Source organism: Passer montanus, unplaced genomic scaffold, assembly GCF_014805655.1.
Source record: "Passer montanus isolate IOZ18808 unplaced genomic scaffold, ASM1480565v1 scaffold146, whole genome shotgun sequence".
Taxonomy (NCBI): domain Eukaryota; kingdom Metazoa; phylum Chordata; class Aves; order Passeriformes; family Passeridae; genus Passer; species Passer montanus.
The window spans coordinates 33,418-50,915 of NW_024361607.1; the positions used below are offsets into that span (position 1 = coordinate 33,418).

The window sequence follows — 17,498 nt, forward strand, 5'->3', positions numbered from 1 at the left end:
CTCAGTTTATTTTAACAGGTTATTTTGATTTAAAATATGGTTTGATGGTTAAATATGGTTAAATTAAGAACAATTTCATATCATGCAAACTTTGTGCAAATTTTGGTTTAAAATATGGTTTAATGGTTAAATTTGGTTTAAAATCCTCAATATTAGGAACAATTTCATATCATGCAAACTTTGTGCAAAATCATTAAGAACAGTATTGATGAATTTAAGGTCTCATCTTGTGTAATAAAATTCTTACAGAATTACAGAATCATCTGTCAGTTCAAGATGGGTGGACACAACTTGTCAGGTTGCCTAAACAGATGCTTAGTCTTACAAGACTGGACAGCCTGTGGACACTCTTAAGTTAGTTACTGAATGCTAATACAAGAGCCACAAAATGAGTACCATGCATCATTCTGCTTTTGGACTCTTCATCTGAGCCATTCCAAGTGTATGAAATATTTCAAATGTCCACCTAGCTTCTCTTTCTGTATTAAAGCCTTAATTAAAATCACTCACTTTAGGTGGCCTATGCTTTTTGTCTTCTGCAAAGTCTTCATCCTCTGATTCAGATGCCTGGCGAAACTGCAGTGTACCAGTGTTGATATAAAACCCTCCATATTTGGTTGTCAGGGATGCAGGAACCAATTCATCATACTGGGCAGGAAAAGGAAGATAAGTTTATCAGCATTTCTTAATAAACTAAACATGTATTTCATTCACTAGTCCCTATACATAAAAGTATATATACCAATTCACAGCACAGCTTGCTAGAATAGAAACAGGATAGAAATTCTATAGAAAATTAACTGGCTGAGGCAGCCAACATTATTATCACAGAGTATCCTTTCAACATGATCTTTTTTTAACAAAAAGGCAGCATTACAGCATTAAAACCACTGCTTTCTTAAGGCAACTCACCACAGTGCCTTGCTCAAAACCCTACTTCTTTTAAAAAGTTCTCTGAAATTTTCTTTTGTTAAAAATGCTATCCCAGACATAACAAACTTCACCATAGTATGTTACCTTATTGATTATTATTTGTTACCTTATTGATTATTATAGGTTACCTTAATTTTAGATGTTTAATACAACATTGTCTCTTAAATATCACAATGCCAGGACTTTTTTCATTTGAAGACAAACATTCTCACTTTGTTCAGACAATTTTAAAACCACAAAATGTTTCAAACTATCAACAGTTTATTTTGAAAAGTACTTAGTATTCATGGAGAAATTTCCAAGTTAGAATTATAAAGCTGAATCTCAAAAATACTAAAATCCAAAGACATAGAAAAAGTGGTCAATAATCAGTATAGTGGATGACAATATTAATTCTATTATTACATGCACCAACAACCTCCATGCCATGTAAAACATACTGAAGATAAAATGGTTTAAGAACTGAAAAGTTGAGGCTACCAAAGACTTTTAGACAGGAAGAAGAGTTATCCAGGAAGGTAAACCAATAAATGCGTACTTCAACAAGGAAGCTGGAAAAAGAGCCTGAACTGGAGTCCTACCCAGGGATTTAATCTGAATAAGTAGTTAGAAACTTCCCTGACTCATCACCTTTTATCTCCCTGGAACACAGAACTTAACAAGCAGTATAGAAAGACAAAATGAGAAAAGTGGTGACAGCATTTATAAAGTACCCTAAGATGATTTGAAAAGCTAGCACAAGAAAGTGAGAGAATCTATTAATGGAACAAAATGAAAGTGAAGTGACTTAATAGTGACTTGTCATTCATCTTAAAAGACCAGGAGGACCATGCAAAGAAAACTTGAGAGTGGAGGTTGTGTAGGAATTTCAGAGAAAACTCATGATTTTTCCACAGCTCTCAGAACCAACTTCATTAGGGGCAAGGAAAATAAAAGCAGAGGAAAGAAATTATCCACAGTGCTTAATAGACACAGCAGACATTTCCCATTTGAGCTGACAGGGTGTGAACTGAATTGGCAAGGGTGGGGAAAAAAAAAAGATCAAAACTGAAGAAGAATAGTTGCCAAGTTAGAAGGAAAAAGCAGACAGTGAAAGCTGGGACCATTATCATAGGAAGCAAAAGCCAACACAGTAAAGACTGAGATGCAGAGCAGTCAGGAAGGCCAGGGTAACACACAAGTAAGGATTAAAGACAGTCCACAAATGAGGAATCATGAATCACACCAAATTATCTGAACTATCCACACACTGTGTGGCACAGATCCACTGGAACAAGGCAACAAGAAAGGCAAAATTCATTTAATATACAGAGTGAATATATTCCATAACAGTCAACAGGCAAGTAAGATCAGCAAGAGGTGGATGTATAACTAAGCTGCTGACATTTCAACTGCTTCTGCTGAGGACTATGAATTTAGCCAGACCTTCAAAGGCCTTTCTGATATTCAGTTCCTCTTATCCCTTGAGTGAGACTACCTTTCTTTACCAAAATCTGTTTTTACCCTGAACCTACTGAACAAGTTATAACTTTTAACTCAGTGTTGTATTTTAGACATAGGGGCCTGCAGACCACAGTGTAGCTAGTGTAAACCCCCCTTTGAGCTAAACTTACTATTTCCTAGTGCCCTAAGTAAACAGAAAATGAGTATGTTTGTATAAGGTGTTAGTAACAGAGATTAGGTTTCATTTTGAAGTGCTTCCAGAACTCTCAGTTAAAGGGAACATGGCTCTTGCAAATTCCAAATCTTCTTATGAATTGTTTTCAAGACCTTTGCTTTAAACTAGTTTTTTCCGTGTATGAAATCACACAATTTATCTTATGAACAAAAATAAGTTTAAAGCCATTTACTGTGTTCTGCTCTTCCTTACACATTTCAAGGGTGAGAATCAAAAAATCTCAGACCTACAAAGAGACAGGACTTGACTGACTCCTGTGAACACAGGTTTGTCCTACAACCGATCATGGAATCATCCTGCAGGTAACAAAGTAAGACAGACTGCCTGACAATCTAAAAGCAGGTTCATATGTAAGTTATTTTAAACTATTGTCTTTGAGCTACATTACTATGCTTTTAATGCTATTAATCTAATTAAATGTTTTGGTATGAAAGATAATTTAGTTTTTTAAAAAATAAGTTAACTGGTTTCAACTTCATCAGTACACCAAAACCAGTGAATTTTTATGGATTACACCAGTTTAGCTCTGAAATCCAGATCCACAGCAGTATCTTATATTAATATTGTCTACTACTGAGTCCGGGTATTTTGACCATAATCCTCAGATATTCTGCTGTGATCCTTCTCCTCATTCATCTCCCTTCCAGACAACCTTCAAAAGTACAAATGTGAAAAAGTTTTTAAACACTTCTGTACCAAGTCTTGGAAATGAGATTTGGTGTAAACATGTCCAAATAGTTTATTTGTTGTGTATTATTTGTTGTGTAACAGATAATACTTAGCTAAAAGATAAGCAGGGATAATTTTTGTACCTTGCTTAGTTTACATTTGAGGTAGGTCTAACCAGCTTGGGGTGCAAGGAACTGTTTAGTTGATACTGATCATCAGTAGCCCAATGAACAAAGGCCAAGCTACTGAAATTATGTCAAATACATTTCCTTCAGTGAAATGGACTAAACATCTACACAGCTCACTACACACTTCAGATACTTCAAACATACAGAGTAGATTGATCTCTATGCTTCAAGATGCAAAAAACTGAAATGCACTCTTTGGCTTTGCCATCCTTTAAGGCTAAGTTTTCAAAAAACTACCTAACTATCTTTCCAAAAACTACAATATAATAGAACCTACAAGGAAATCTTGAACAAGGTTAAGGGGAAACAATGCATTGCTTTGCTAATCCAATGAGACAAGAAAAAGCAAGCACAAAGAGCTTTCCTGTTATAAAGGAGGTTTCTCTTTCAAAATGCACAGGTAAATTGGCAGGTTGGTTTGTTTTTCTTTTAACCCTGGGGAAAAGGACAGCTGGCAGAGCACAAAAGAAAAAAGCATAAGAGATTATAAAAGATATAATACCTGGCCCAGTGTAGTCTCATAAGAGTATCCTATTCTAGTAGTCAAGATACCATAATCAGCCTACCTGAGCACCTTGAGAGAAGTACCAATCTTCATCTATTCACCTGTTTTGTTCTCATCTCAACCAACACCTTTTACACCTTTCCATCAGCCACCAGAGCTATGCTATTAGCTTAAGTGACCTTCACTTCAGAGATTACATTCTTCTCACCTTGAAAACTTTTCAGCCAATGTTACAAAATGCATGACCAGTCATCTGACCACTTTTATCTGTACAACTCAATTCTTTCAGAACTTGAGCTCTGACCTGACCCACAATGAAAATCTAGTTCAGATTTAAATAATTATGTAATGTGTTACTTAATCTCTCCAGGTTTAATGTTATAGAACTACTAGAAGATTCTGCAGAAAAAAAAGTTATACTTTCCTTTTCCCCTCATTTAACACGAAGAGCAGATTTTCCATATATGACACTTAAGACAAATGCTTTTATCAAAGATCTGTTATTTTGGCATGTTATAAACCCCCCTCTGTATTTTATTAGTAATCATATTGTTTATGTAATTTTTGGGAAACACTTAGGTTCATTGTACTGCTTAAACAAATTCAGCTACTCGAAAGCATAGCTGATCCTAGGCCATGATCTACCCCTCTAGTAGCTCAGATTACTTTGAAAAGTGATTTTGTGCTCTTCAAAAAATTAAATCTAGCAAAATACAGGATATTGCTACAACCATTATTATTTCCTTCTCCTACAAATTTTAAGAGTGGTACTACACAGGCCACATACAAGTCTCAGGTGTTTTCAAGAACCTATGCAGGTGCTGAATTTTTAGTTTATTCTTCCTAAAGAAGGATATGCCTTTTTGCAGAAGGAGCACAAAACCATTACTATTGCTTTAACAAACATCAGACATGTTCTGCAAATTCAACTACCTTTGTACCTCTAGCCATTTTGGTTCTTGTACCAGCTCAGTTCTTGCATCTGTATCTATTGGTTTGATACTCCACTTTATACCTAGACGTATTTCGGGGTGAGGAGGATAAAAAGCAAAGAATCTACAAATGGAAGTTTGTCCTTGTACTCACTTGAATGCACAGGATATGTCAGGGGCCAGCCAGCAGGCGTCCCCTGAAGACGCGCGGGAAGCGTGCACGACGCGCTATTGAAGGTGACACCGTGCACTCGGCTAAGTGAGCACTATTCCCCAAACACACAACTTCCCAGCCTGGGCAAAGTGACAATGAGCAAGGAAGACAGTACTACTAAAAACACACCAATCCACAGCCAATGAAACACTTGGCAAATGAACCTCTTAAAAATAGAAGCTTTAATACATCCTCATGTATTCAGTGAGGATGACGTTTGCGGCTGTGGTCTACAGAGGCAACCTTTTCCAGATGAAAAATACCACAATGTTCAGCTTCTCTCAATACACCATGGAAGTATTTTTAATAATGGAACCTATTGAGTGTTTTTCTGTAAATGCCCCTAACATTTGCAGGTTGTTTTGTTAGGATTTTTTAAGAGACAGCAATCTTTTTAAAACAACAACACTCCTTTCCATAGTTAGCAAAAAACAAATTCCTTAGAGTAGGAAGAATGAGAGAACAGTACCAAGATGGCCTGAAACTACATCTGGCCCAGAACCTCACAAAAATGGTAAAAATTTCCATTAACACACTGAGCTGCCATTCCCTGAAGAGATAGTATTCTTGCTGGGAAAAAGTTGCTCAGATATTCAAGATAACCTTAACTGATAACCCAACAGCCTCAGGTTTTAGAAGCAAGCCAGGGTAGGAGAGAAGAGGATATTAAATCTATCATACCTTTTTAAGTTTGGAGAATACAACATGAGGACAAATTTATCCTGGAAATATGTGAAAACTGTGTTTCATGACACAGAATTTTTGCAGAGACCAAGTCTTTAAATTGGGGAAAGTATTCAAGGGAACCCAGATAGAAACAGAGCAATGCTTTTAACGGTGTGTCCAGAATTACTAAAACAAACAAATCTTTGAACGGTTTTCTTTAAAGATGATCTGAGCTCTTGAGGTAAGATGTAGCTAAAGAAAAAGTAAGATCTTCCTTTCAGCTGAAGTACCTGTTTTGAAGAAACCTTCCATGTATGAGAAACCATTGATATGCTGGTTTTCTCTAGTGACCACCACAGGACTTTTTACATCAGTGTTTAGAAGGCTACTATGGAACTATGAATATAACAGACTAGGTCAAATATTTACACAGGGGCCTGGGTATCTGAAGAACTGAACTGCCTGCTTCCCACTGCTCTTGGCATTCACATTTAGCTTCCATTCCTGCCAGTACAGCCATCTACTATCACTGCTTTAAAAGACACTGCTTATAGATTTGTAAGTCAACAGTTCTTTTTGTACATTCATCTACTTGAAATGGGGGAAGTCAGTTGGAATAGAAGTTGGTTTGGATAGCCAAGCCTTGTTACCTTCAAGTAAGAGAAAACAGCACACGTTTTCATTAATACAATCTATTACTTTAAATTCCCTCTTCTGTACTGCATAACAGAAAGCTCAGAAAGCACTGTGTTCCCTTGCAGTCTCTACCTATATAAAGCTAACATTGCAAGGAAACTATTCAACCAACCAAATAATCAGAGGTCATCACAAGAGCAAGTAATCAGCCTGATCTGGCTGGACATGCATGTGTGTGCAGGAAAAATAGAGTGGGTGAAAACTTCTACAGGAATTCCACTTCACAAAGAATGTAGTTCTGGGCAGCTTACACTACAGCAAAACCTATTTTCAACATCAAAGCAGTGGAAACACTGAGGAGGGGCAGCTTTCTTTGCAGGTTATGGACATTTTGTATAGGTCCATTAAGATAAGCAAAGATTAGGACTTGCCACCAGGCTAACCCCTGTAGAGAAGTTCGAAACAATAGTAAGCCAGTTGTGATTTTCTTTTTTTTTTTTTTACTAGAATTATCACAATCCACTGACTTGAAACAATAGTGAGCCAGTTGTGACTTTCTTTTTTTTTTCTACTGGAATTATCACAATCCACTGACTACAGTCAAAATTCTCAACTCAGGAATAGCTGCTCACACAGAGCTTGCCTGCAAATGCATTTACCTCAAAATCTGTTTTTAAAAGGAAACTATCTCTAAAGCTATGGAATAAATGTTTCAGTGCCAAAGAGCTCAGTATTTCTTTCACAACTGTGACAAGAAAAAGGACTAAAAATTCTGAGGAAGCTTTCAAATTTTTTTTCTGGGAGAGAGACAAGCTAATCCTGGAGCAATTAAAGAGGCACTCATATGCACTTTTCAAGTGTTTGTGCCCAGGATATTATAGCTTTTCATGTGTAAGAAAGTGTGTCTTCTATGAAGTAGTCCAGGGCCCGGCTCTAACACATCTCAGGGTACATGGCAATTTCACAGCTGGTCATACAGTAGATGAGCAAGCCAGACATGTAGATTTTCCTTCTGAACACTTCTCTTGTATCCAAGGCAGAACAATGGAATTAGAGATTTTGTTGAACTTCAACTCCTACATTACAGAACTCTTAAGCTCTGCAACAACATGGACTGCAGCTGGCCCACTGTATTTTTTTTCTCCTTTTCTATAAAAAAATGGGGATAAAAGCAAAACAAAGATGGTCTCTCACTAGTCTGTATTTATAACGCAGACACGAGGTGCAATGATTAGTTGAGGAGAGTAATTTTTAGAGAATAGACCATTTTTTCCCCAATAGCTTCCACGGCTAGCACATGATGCAACCATCTGGTCCTCCAACAACTGCCTTTTGTACATTTTGCAAGGACTCTGGCAAGAGACAGAAGTAAATGCTCCTGCAAATCTACCAGATCTGCTGCTGGTAGCACCACCAGTGCTGGAAAGAGTCACAGCATGCTAAGTAATAATACATCAGACTTGTACTTTGACAGAGATCTGTGCTATGAGTACTGCTAGTGTTCCAAATCTCCTATCAGATCTGTGATAGGTCACAGTGATTCCAGGAAAACCTAGCTACAACTTGGGTTGGGTACCATAAAATTTTAAAAACAAAGATGGTGAACTTAAGCAACAGTGAGAAACCAGATAAACCTATAGGCTCAAGTGGTTTCTCAGCAGAAATGAAGCACATCTGTTTCTATGAAGCTGGAGACCAGAATCTGACCTTTGGAAAAGACGTATGAAGGCTTAGATCCCAATATTGTTCCAGCAGCACAACCAGAAGTTGTGGGATAATCACAGAACAGTTTAATATTGGCAGGTTCAAGTTGCTAGATAATGAAAAATGACATACTATTCTAAGTTATAATAAGCACCTTACAGCAAGCTCTCTCTCCACACCACTTCAGACCTTCTTCAAAAACTACCAATGCACACAGATAAACTCAGCCTGCTATACACCATGGTTTACTACTCAACTCCTGCTGAAAAAGGTATCAGCTCCGCAGAGACTTGCTGTGCACCTCACACAGGTCATAGGATCACTCATTGGAACATCTATATGCTAGAAACTTCACAGCTCAGAGCTCTTTACAGTAAAGTTTTAGAATTGAAACGAAGGTTTGACATAATGTATGCTAAGCAATGCACTTACGTGCTTTGCTTACTCTTTTCTCGCAACTCTTTTCATAATCTTTCCTCTCCCACTCAGAGTTCTAGCCCACTCCTTCTCACAACAGATCACTGCTGTTTTGTCCAGTGTCACTCAGCACGGAGGAAACTGAAGGCTGGCAAGTGACAGCTCTTTTCAGTTTTTTTTTTACTTGACTAAACTGTACACATACTTCTTTCTGACATTTAATAAGGAAGAATTATAGGAGGTTTCTGAGCTTTTGGATAACCCACTTTTTTTCCAAGCTTTTTTCTCATTTTCATAATTTCATGTATCACCTCCAAAATGGCTTCAAATGCCCTCTTATAAACCTTCTGATATCCCTGATATTGCCTGCACTAAACTAATACCTTTTTCTTTTACCTTGAGATGTGTTTTCATTTGTAAAAAATATTCAGACAAAGTAAGCAGTAATATCCTGCTGTTTAACCTGTTCTGTCTCAAATTTTTCAGACATATTCAATGTTTAAAATAACCATCCTATTTTTACTGGTTTTCAAGAGGTGAATAGCTTCCTGATCTAAAGCAGGAAATCTAATGCCAGTAACCCACTAATCATCCAGAGAGCTAGTACAAGAAACTAAACAGAGCCAGTGTCATTTCAGTCAACAGTAAATAAAGCACACAAAAATATTTTAATTTCTAAAGCTGGAAAATTATTTGATCTAGGAATAGCTTTCTTAATTCTCTGGTGCATAATATCTTGAGTAAGACTACAAATACAGTAATTCATTGGTCTCCCAAAGTAGTATGCATTCCCTTTGTATTCACATCAGTTATAGACATGTACAGAGTATTTTCCCTTACCTTTGCTCTGTATTGAAAAGATAAAGCACTGCCTCATGATTCCTTGCTGCTGGGATGAAGCTCACTTACCGCTTCAGAATTATCAATGAAAGGGTCCGTCTCGTCGTAGCCGTAACCGATGTCGATCAGATCCTGCAGGCGATCCTTCCGGTGTTTGTGGGGCTTGCCACCCTGAAGACAAAGCAATGGTACATCACTTAGGAAACATGAATGCAACGTTCTAAAGCCTACAAAGCATAAGGCATTGGAGGAATAGTCATTCAAGGAATTAGCAGTTTTCCTTTCTTGAATGCTTCCTTGAAGATGGTCTAGATGACTAATGAAAACTTCCACACAGATGCATTCTGGCAAACGTGCCTCACCAGAATCATCCCTGAAAGGCAATCACTAGCTACCTTTTTCTGCAAGACCAAGATCTTCCTCACATTTCCTATTTAGAGATGTTTTCCTGTCCTATGTATACTGTATCTAGTGATTGGACTGCTAATGATAGAAGGGTTGGGATAATTTAGAAGTGTTAAGTTTTTCAGTATGTTACAGTGTCATTACAAGGGAAAATGATAGCCTAGAGTTCATTAAAGTGTTTCCTGGCACAAGATGGATTAATTCTCTATAGCACATAAGCTGAGTTTTAAAACACAAAATGTTACTTGAGTATTAAAACCAGAAGCTGCATCACAAACTACGGATGCATTCACTTATCTCCAGGAGATGGTAAAATTAATTTTAATCTGCAAGTATTCTTTTCATGTGGAAATTTCACTGTTAAGTCAAATAAAGACTCACAGCTAGCTGAAATATTCAGGAAATCTGAACTTCAAGGTTGCACAAAAATCTTAGGACATAAGGCCTAGTTTTCTAGTTCACATATATTCAAAATCAAAGTCAAAACCATCAACAAAAGCCTTAAAAGATAAAATTCTTAAAAAAGCACTGCCTTCATTAAAATGGTAACTTCTAAGAGTTCAAGACTTGCTCCTGAAACTTCTCTGCCTGCACCCTACAGCTCTGAGCATTCTTAGAGCAAGTCAGTCCTTCTAGCTGTGACATCCAAATACCACAGTCCACTAGCTACTATGAGAAGGCAGACACTGTCCAAAGGCAGTTTCACCCCTGCGCTTTTATGAGTGGTGTAAGCATCTCAACACCTCCATTTTAACAACATTTTGAGAACATGCAAGTTTGTGACAAAGTAAAGCATGTGCTCTTGCAAGCAAACAGTAATCTCTCACATATATTAAATAAACAAATGCAATAGTCCTAGGAGAAAAGCCTCAAAAATAAGTTCAGCTTTTAATTTACATTTCCAAGCTAAGTATTCCTATAATCTCCTACACTCATCTGGAAAAACATCTGAATGACTGCACATTTCCAAAAGATGCAGTACTTTATAAAAAAATAGAAAGTTTGCATGAGATGGATGAGAGAAGAAAAAATAAGTTAGAAAAAGGCAGCACTTAAGAATTCTGATTAAACTCCAGTGCAAAAGCTTATATAATTCATGATTCTGACTCAGGTGCCAGCAGGCTAAGAATGCTTCATAAACCATACCTCACCTGTACTGAACTCACTAATGTGTAATGCAATCCATCTCTGTACTACATATATCTTCCTAGTAACCATCAACATCCTTGTTTGCAAGTCTAAAATCTTTTTGCAGCAATGGTTATCCTGTGATTCTATGATTTCAGTATAATAAAGGAGCAATAAAATTTAAAATTTCTAATACATTCTGTCTGATAGTCAGAAAACCAGACATGGAACAAAAGTAGCGACCACAAAAATAAAGTCTTATAATAGCTGAATGAACAAAAGCAGCCTTAAAATAGTACCTGTATTCAGACACATGAAAATATCTGAACCACTGTGTGTGTAATTAAGAGATTTTCCTTCAGGCCTGGCTCTAACCAGATCTGTTTAAGGAGCTGTGTTGAGATTTCATTTGATCAAGATGTTAAGGACGCAAGAGTGCAGCCGAAGAATGAAGGGATTATCTGTGTCAGTGTCCACCATGCAGCACTTCAGGGAAGTTTTATGACTGCAGCTTTCCTCCAACCTTTTTGTCCCAGAACATCAGTAGTCACAATACTAGAGCAAATTAAGGTGCCTAGTTCCTGAAGCTGCAAATACTACTCATGCAAGTATTCAAAAAAGCCAAAGATGTCTTTAAGATATTAAATCTTACATTTAAACAACCTCTGCCCAACAGGATTAGAAGGTAGGTGGCAAATAAAATGCCAATACCTGAAGAATCTTGAAGAGAAGAATCTATAAACCAGTAAACCTGGTCTTTATGGTTGATAAGTTAATAAAAGCTATAAACAACAGAACCAGCAGGCACAAGAATACACAAAACAGGAAGGAAGTGTTTCAAATGCTTAAAAAATGTTCCAAACATCTTTGAAAACAAGAAACTGTCACAAGATAAAGAAGGTCCACCAAAACTGATGTCTGATCTACAGCTAGGAAAGAAAAGGTAAGAACAGGTATCTCATTTTGGCAAGGAGTGGTCAGCAAAATTGTTATGGAATATGCATTCTTTCACCTTTAGAAGCAACAGAGCAGGTAAAGAGTTGGGGTCTAAGATGATAATTTACTAAGGAAAGTAAAGGAAAAGGAAAACAACTGAAGAATCACTGAAGACCTTACAGTTGCTCTGAATTTAGTATGATAAACAGGCAGTTAAATTCAGCATCAATAGAGCAAGGTAATCCACATAAAGTAAGTATAACCTAAGCAAAAAAAAAAAAAAAGACAGCATGATGCAAATTTGTTATGCTGCTCAAGAATCACTGGAATTGTAAGGCATAGTTCAGACATTTGCTTAATCAAGAATAGTCAAAAAATTAGTTGGGACTTATTAAAAAAAAAAAGGAATAGAGAACCAAACCAGAAGTCACCAGTATAACACTGAAATATCAGGGCATCATACCACTAATATCCTTTCATTTTAAAAAAGCAATTAGAACAAAAAAGAGAACAGTAAGCCAAGGATGTTTAAAGATAAAAAATACCACTTCCATGCAATAAAAATGTTAAGACATTACAGCTGGAGAACTAAAGGGCTGCATTTAGATGATAACATCAAAATCACATGAAATGTGCAGAAGAACTGGAATTGTTTCTCTGTTTCTCACAATAGAGAAACTATGGAGCACTACAGGAACTCCTCAGGTTTAAACACAGTGTGTTTTTATATGACAGTCACCATGATACTCCAGTGCTGTGGAACACAGAAATATGGTAATGATCTGGTAGATTTCTGGCAGAAAGCTTTAAAAAGATTAAACATGTGACCTTTGGCATTGAGAGAAATTAAGCTACAACACAGACTGCCAGATAGGCACAGTGAAGTAATATCAATGAACACTTGCTCTATTATACTTTCAAGTATAAGATTCCACTAGTGTCAGTGACTATGCTACCATCCATTAGATGGATCTTTGTTTTGATCCAAGAAAAGCTCTTAGAGATGTACAATACTGTCCAGGGTTCAGTATCGTGTGCTCACAACAGTGTTTGATTCTATCTAGAAAGTAACAGCAATCAAAACAATGAAAATGGGAACCCTTCAGAGCAGATTTTTCATGCTGATGTTTAGTATGTGCAGCAATTACAGGAGAGTTCTGAATAATCAAGTAAACAAATGGTACATTATGCATTTTGCTTTACAAAAATACACTTTTTCATAGGCTTTTCTTAGTACCTGCAAAATATATCAAACCGTGTACTGACTGATCTGAAAAGAAGTAAAAAGTCTTCAAGGCAGACTGTTCTTCATGCATCAAATTTTCCAGAAGTACTGCCACATGTTATGATTAAAACCAATGTTTGACTCCATTTTAAACAGATATCTTAGATAAGTAATACCTAAATAAAGGAGGATATAGCACTTCTTGCAAACCTGAAAAAAACCCTTTATTTTTTTCTCATACAACTACTGATTACATTTACAATAAAGCACTGTTAAGGAGTGTTACAGCACAACTCCAGCTAAGAAGAGTATCCTGCAGCTGGTCATTACTTGAGGAGAATGAGTATCTGCCACATGGGATCCCTGCTCCAATTGAAGCTGTGCAGTGAATGTCTCACCACAAGAGGCAGAAGATGGCTGGATGCTGTCAGAACATGAGCAATTGCACCGGGTCAGCGTTCAGCAACGTGATTCCTCTGAGCACAGACAGCAAGTAGAGACTGATGGTTCTTACATTGGAAGAGAAAGGACAAGGAGTTGCTAACACAAGGAATCCTAATCCCTCATCACCCTTCATGCTTAGTGGTTCTAACCTAATAAGTGGTTCTTTATATAGAGGACATTTCCTTTTCATGGGGTTGGAATGGACAAAAGGCAAGTCAGAGAATGAAAGGGAAGGAATCAGAAATGCAAGCAGCAAGGAAGATGCAACTGCACCACAAATATAAACTGTTGAAAACTGTAAATTTTTATTACCTACTGCTTTTCCAATGGTTAAAGGCATCCCTTTCTGTGACCACTGAAGATTGGACTGTGGTTTTGTTAAGTCTAGTAACATGTTTTGTCCAAAAATGTACAAGTTCAGCATTGATGGATGCATAAACATATATGTAAAATTAGATTGCTTCCACTACCACTCCCTTCTACATCTATTGCTTTACATACTTCCACTGACTTTCATCAACTGTAGTTAAGCAACTTGTTTCAGACATTATAAAATCCTTAACACTTTCATAGCAGAAATTAGTTTTCTAAAAAAAGTGTAATTGAAACATTTTTCTCTCACATTCAAAAAATTATTTATAATTCAAATTAAAAGCAAACAGCATTTTGGAACAGCCTTCTCAATTCATATGGGATTCTCTCAATCTTTCCAAAAGATGAGAACGATTCTTTTCAGTTTAAAAGCTTATTTCCTTATGTATCACAGATAACATGCATTGAAATAATATATAGACTGAAAGAATATACAGACCGAGCACTTAGAAAAATCTGCCTTTGCCAGAAAAAAAAAATCCAAGTAAGCCAGACAAAAAAGATTTTAATATGTATATTAATAGCAAAAGATACAAATGACTGCTCTTGTTTCCCTTCTTTATTATTAAGGTGTTCTGTTCGTAATCCAGAATATCAACATGCCTCAGCATGATGATGAGCTCTGATTGCCAGCTCAGACTTAATCACCCAACCCTACCCATATGAATTCTTAAAGACCTGTTTGGGTGTGGTTTTTGTCAACATTTTCTGATTTCTACCTTCATTTACTAGTGAAAGGCTCTTTATGTTGCTAGCTAGTGTTGTTCAAGTCACACTACACTTTCAGGAACCAGTAGCGTATCTTTAGGCAGTTGGCAGCTACCAGACATTCATCGAGCAATGATTTACTATCTAACAAATAACTTCCTATGGAAACATTCCAAACTAGTCAGGACATCAAGATTCATCAGTATTTAGCCCAAAGAGAAGACCTGCTCAATTGTGCACAACAGCATTATATAAAAATTGTTTCCTCCAGCACAGTGTAGAGCATGAATATTGACCCGCATCTATTACCAAGATTACCAAGATTATTCTTTTCCAAGAATAGCTTCACAAGCTATAACATCTATAGACAAATCTATTTAGCAGACTTGTCTGATAAGCTTGTGGCAGCTTCAAGGTACTTAAATGAAATACAGTGAGACAGTCATCACTGACATGTACAGCAGTCATTTGACACTACATTAGCAACCTTATTCAGGAAAAAAACAGCAGCATTATCTGTTATCACTATTAAATATTTCTATTTTTTAACAAAGTGCAGTAACTCACGTATTTTGCCTCAAACTTCTTGGCAAGCATTTCTACTTCATGTCGCTCACGTTGTTCATCATTGTATGGATCCTCTAAATGCACCGATTTCTTCTGAAAAATGCAAAAGTTACACATTCATTCCATATGAAACACAGGGTACATCTCAAAAGCTATGAAATGTCAAAAAACAATACTCTGATGACTAAGTAGTCAGAACTTATTAAAATACTTAAAATTACTTTGGTAATTGAATAATCATCTAGCTACTTTTTTCTGATAACAACAGAACCAGAAGAATTAAGATAAATACTCAGATTTTTATTTTCCCAAGCATTCCACAACAACCTCAACTAAAAGTCTAAGCATAAGAGAGAATTATCGCCATTTGAGGTTAGAAAAAAACTCTCTAATCACAACTCTTTTTCACCTCTGCTTCCACTCACTGGCCTCTCTTAACAGCTGTTATGATTCTTCTAGATACAACAGACAGGATGCACATGGTGTGTTAACCAGGAAGGAAGCAGCCAGAAGACTAAAAAGTAAATTATATCCATAATTAATGTGAGCTAAGTCTTTTATCTAAAGAAAAAAAAATTACAGTGCAAGAGTTAATTTCAGTAATCATAACTATGTTAGCCACAAAAGAGGTTTAATATTCCAGCTATACATACAAGGAGGGAGTAGCTCCTTACTCTTTTGGTGTTTTTTAGAAAAAAGGTTTTCACTGAGACAAAGCCAATGAACAGGGTATACACAGTGCTTTTGTTTTGTTTAATAAGTGATGGCAGAAAAACAGGGCTGCCCTCCTTCAAACTGGAGTTCTCATAAATACAGTAACTGCCAGAAGGGGAAGGTACTAGGATCCTAAAACATGGTGGAATGGAATTCCATTTTGCAGAATTTTATGGATAACAACTAATTTTACTGCACATGGACTACTCACCAATAAATAAATGAATATTTATGAAGAATAAAAAAAAAACAAGTTCAGAAAAGCAAGATCTTTCCTCCATAGTTTAAGAAGCCAGAATATTGACTAAATGGTGACCAAACCAGCTCATTAGCATCAAGACTAATGTATGAGGAAGGTAAGCTAAGTAAAACTGCAAGCACCACATAATTACAATACATTTCCCAGACTGAGTATTTGGAGAAAAAATTAATAGAGGCTATAGTTACTCCTAAAACATAAATTAAAGCCACTTACTTATTTCCTGCAGGCATAATTAAATATAAAATACTGCTCAATTCACGAAACATCATTTTCTCTACTTTTAGCTGGGAAATGTATTCCTCATCTTCTGCTAGGCATATGTGGCCTTTTTCTAACTGTGAAAGGAGACAAAGTTGAGCCTAAAGATCAATAAAACTTAGTACTTAAGTGTTAACTTGCCTCTCTCAATCAAACACTCAAACCCATCAATTTGTTTAGTTAAGCAGTACTGAAAATTCAAATTCAAGCAAATTTTAGTTTTGGCTGTTTCTAAGGGATGAATGGCTCTCAAACTAAGACATTACTACTTCAGCACCTTTGGAGCCTGTTTGACGGAAGGCAACTTGAGCTTCTGGCTCATCCACCTTGACTTGGGTTTTATGCACCCCAAAAGAAATGGGAGCACATTTTCACTTCCACCAGCATTTAAGAGGCAAATAAACCCTTCAACCACACAAACTTATTACTCACATTCAAACTTTACATAATTCCTCCCCGAAGATAAACTCTACAAACATCCCTATCAAAGGATGTTCTCTTGATCAAGGCAAAAAAAGGACAAGGACAGCACAAATTTTTAAAATAAACATTTCCACTAGCTTCTGATTCCGCATAGGAACCTAAATTTGGAATTTAAAAAAGACAGAAGTTGCACTGCCAAATCAGTTTTGGGATTCTCTATCACTTCATCATTATATAACTACTATTATCATGGCCTATTAAAGCCATATTTGAAGTTATGCCTGTGCACCAGTGCTTGCCTTCCTTTGGACAGCTTTTCTTGGTTGCTACAGTTCCAAGAATACTACAAGATATAAAGACAAACTCCTGACTTTGTAATGTTAAATTTTAATGGCAAATGTTATAAAAAAGTTGGCAACTTCTTATAAAGGAGGAGTCAACAACAGCTTCCAGATCTTCACCCCTACAAAAAAATTACACAGTAAAAATAAAGTATCTGAACTGTTAATTTCAAATTGAAACATTACTAAAACAACAAAATTTGAAAGCTAAAACTCCACTTAAAACTACAAAATTAACTACCAATTAGTTACTACCTACTTTGAAAAAGCAAATCTCAAGATTTTAAATCTTCCCTAATATTAGAGTAGCTTTTCCAGGTTTACCATATAACA

At 36.4% G+C, this 17,498-nt stretch overlaps 1 protein-coding gene across 1 annotated transcript in view; it reads right to left on the reverse strand.

The window, feature by feature from the left end:
• The window catches only part of UBN2 (ubinuclein 2), a 44,103-nt gene that overhangs the window by 24,538 nt on the left and 2,067 nt on the right, over positions 1-17,498 (reverse strand). Inside the window, exons 2-4 of the mRNA XM_039700914.1 lie at positions 15,168-15,260; positions 9,452-9,553; positions 511-648 (exon numbers count right to left, since the gene is read on the reverse strand). Coding sequence (XP_039556848.1) covers positions 511-648; positions 9,452-9,553; positions 15,168-15,197 — 270 coding nt within the window. The 5' untranslated portion in view covers positions 15,198-15,260. The remainder of the gene's footprint in view (positions 1-510; positions 649-9,451; positions 9,554-15,167; positions 15,261-17,498) is intronic.